At 42.9% G+C, this 3,430-nt stretch overlaps 1 protein-coding gene across 1 annotated transcript in view; it reads left to right on the forward strand.

Moving 5' to 3' along the window:
* Positions 1 to 2,156: 2,156 nt before the first annotated feature.
* LOC103153923 (olfactory receptor 63-like) overlaps positions 2,157 to 3,430 on the forward strand; it is a 5,184-nt gene continuing 3,910 nt past the window's right edge. Inside the window, exon 1 of the mRNA XM_007575015.2 lies at positions 2,157 to 3,414. Coding sequence (XP_007575077.1) covers positions 2,563 to 3,414 — 852 coding nt within the window. The 5' untranslated portion in view covers positions 2,157 to 2,562. The remainder of the gene's footprint in view (positions 3,415 to 3,430) is intronic.

Here is a 3,430-nt window from a genome sequence, read left to right on the forward strand (position 1 = left end):
TATATATCAATAAAACTGTAAATTAGCTGCTGCTGTTGCATCCAGATAATGTTATAGGGCAGTAGTGTGTAAAATGTCTATATCATGTTATATTGTGATTCAACAAAAACATATCTGGAGTATTTGCTCTTATTCCTTCATTCATGTTTGAGAGTCCTTTAATCTCCATGGCAACTATTCAGCCTCAATCAGCCTCTGAAAAATGTCTCCCTCTCTTCTGAGATAATGGTTACATCCTCGTCCCTGAGGAACTCCAAAGCTGATGAACACTGTCTTAAAAAGTTTATTTCTGGCTTTTTTCTTTATAAGACAGAAGAGATCAACGTTTAAGAATTCAGATCATGAACACAAGCTATCAATGAGCAAATCTGGTATAAACAGATCAGTTTATTTTAATAACCTTGTTGATTCAGTCTCATTAAAAGCATCAGTGTGTGTTGAGGGACAGCAGCTGGTCAGTTTGTGTCGGCCTTAATGAGCTCACCTGAGAGCCGCTCGTTAATGTCTCTGTTAGGACCAGCAGCTCGTTAATCCGTCCTCTCAGGACAACATGGACGCCGTTGCATCATTGTTGTTGTTTGACTCTTGAGTTTTTTCCATTAATGTTCCTCTGAGGATCTAAACACAAAACACAACTAAACTTTACTTTCTGATTCTTGACTATTACTTATGCTTTGTCTCGTTTTTGTTTTACGTTTGTATTATTTGTGTTCGATTTCAACCTTAAACGAGACAGAAACAGTCATTTGGATTGACAGAAACCTGTGTTGATGGAGCTCCTCAGCTTACTGCACCAAAAGGTGGAAATAAGATCTGCACCGATGGTGAAGTGTGAGCCAAACAGGCTTTAACATTACAAAATGCCTGGACACATTTCTGGGTCCAATCAACACTGTCGTTTCCTTGAGCAGCTGTGGAAATGATGCTGCCATGTGGAGAAAAAGGTTGTAAAATTACCCTTTCCTAAAAACTCCTGCAAAGCTTTTACAGCCTGAGAAAGCAGTAAATCTTACACTAACTGGAGCTTATTTGAAATATATCTCTGCAGAAATGCCTTGGCCCAAAAAGTGTAAGACCAATAACCCACATGGGTGTTTTGCTGGGCTTATGATCAGGCTATGTGTCACTAGACGCTGAAAAGCCTGACTTGGGTGGGACATTTACTGTTCAGTAGAGCTGCTCACCTCAAAGATGTCATCCAAACAAAATGAAGGACAACTTGTGCAAGAATGAATCCTTCAATCCTTGAAAAGAAGCTGCAGCATGTACATTTTAACAAATATCACCCTTTCATGCACAACATTACAGCTTCTACTTGATATGAGAGCCTATCATGAATGCTAGGCTAGTTTTTCTGAAACACTAAGTTGTTAGTACATTTAGCAGCTTGTTCATGAGGTTGGTTGACAGCGCTAAGATCCTCCTCCTGGCTCTGATTGGTTGTTCTTTGGAACAACGCATTTGTTCAGACAACAGTAGCTCAGCGAGACGCAATTGATCTTTTCATAGATTATCTGTATCATATTTCACTGTCACAACAGTGACAGTTTTAACAAATATGTAGAAAACATATTTTTTATAAAAGTTACATGCTGCAGCTTTAAGGTCAAAAGGTATGTGGAGTAATTAAGGTGGTTTTAGAGATCCTCAACCTGCACAACCTTTGGAAATCCTGTTGCTGCTGCTATTAAAATCAGCTGTAGTTTTCTGCTGCTACTAAGAAGATTCATATCTTCATGAGTGTAAAACCAGAATGATTATGGTCCAAACCAGGCATCACCAAGGTTGGTGAATATGGTTTAGTGGCCCCTTTTCCTGTTAAAAACATCAACACCATAGTTTCCATACAGATTTAGTGGAATCTTGGAGAAAGTTTTAAAGTGTAACTGACCCCAAATCAAGAATTTTTTGTTTGTTTGTTTTTTTGATGATAAATTGTCTAAATTGATTCTTAAGAGCGTTATCTTTATTTTTTATTTTTTATTTTTTTGCTAATTTTGACATTTTTGTGTAAATTTATGTAGTTCTGCAATATTTTACCTAAACCCATCTCAGTGGTGGCCTCTTCATTTTGAATTATAGGTACTGAAATGGCTAAATCTAATCTAATCTAATCTAATCTAGCATAGTTCTTCAAACTACATGCTTTCCATGTAGTTTGTTTAATTCCCATTTTCAGTGCTTCATTCTTGCACATAGACTTTCATAAAAAGTTCATTTGATTTGACATTTGTTTCATTCTCTCAGGTGATGAAGATGTTCAGTCACTAATTAGCTCCACAGAGAGCAGAGACCCATAAAGTAACTCGTAGCTCTTCGGACCAGAAGTTCTTCAGGTTCTGACTGTGATCATGTTATGTGTTCTGACTTTGACGTGACGATTAACTCGCTGAAGATTCAAACACTGATGGTTTCATGTTTATAAATCACAATAACTTTAATAATTGAATGTTTCTTTTTCAGATGATCAGATATTGTTGCTCAAATATGAGTTTGGTCTACAGCTGCGGTGAGGTTCATCTGTTCTCCATCTAGTTTTTCTGTTTCCTTTCTGATCTTCTAATGTCCTTGGCGGCTTTGAACGTCTCGCTGTTCGTCGCGCAGACGTCGCTGACGCTCGACGGCCTGCAGCAGCTGTCTGATCACCGGCTGCTCTTCTTCTTCCTCTTCCTCATGGCTTATGTGTTCGCGCTGTGCAGCGACGGCCTCGTGCTGGTAGTGATCTGCACGCGCCACAGCCTCCATAAACCCATGTACGTGTTCGTAGCCGCGCTGCTGCTGAACTCGCTGCTGGGCGGCAGCGCGATCTACCCGCGGCTGCTGTGGGAGCTGCTGTGGGAGAGCGGCTCTGTTCTGGTCACACTGTCAGCGTGTGCTTGTCAGATGTGGGTTCTTTACACAGTGGGCGGCTCGGCCTTCATGTTGCTGACAGCCATGGCCTTCGACCGCTACGTCGCGATCTGCCGCCCGATGCGCTACGCCGCGCTGGTGTCGCCCCGGACAGTGAAAGCTGTGCTCCTGTTCTGTTGGCTGCTGCCCGCCGCTGTGGTTTTGATCATCGTGCTTTTAGCCGTGTGTCAGCCGCTCTGCCGCTCTCATATCAATAGGCTCTACTGTGACCTTTACAGTTTAAACAGACTCAGCTGCGGCGGAAACGCGGCGCTGCTGAGCGAAGTTTTCGCCCTGTTCATCTCTGTTGCTACTGTCCTGCTGCCCGTCGCCTTCGTTCTTTTCTCCTACAGCAGCATTCTTTATGTCTCCCTGTGTCGCACACGCGGCTCCAGCAGCAAAGCGTTGCGCACCTGTCTGCCGCACCTGCTGGTCTTCCTAAACTACAGCGCTTGCACTGCGGTGGAGCTTCTGCAGCGCCGCCTGCAGGCCGGAGATCAGCCTGCATCCTTTGTGCTCACTTCGGTGCTGGCCGTTCTGG

This window comes from Poecilia formosa, unplaced genomic scaffold (assembly GCF_000485575.1).
Source record: "Poecilia formosa unplaced genomic scaffold, Poecilia_formosa-5.1.2 Scaffold367, whole genome shotgun sequence".
NCBI classification, from domain to species: domain Eukaryota; kingdom Metazoa; phylum Chordata; class Actinopteri; order Cyprinodontiformes; family Poeciliidae; genus Poecilia; species Poecilia formosa.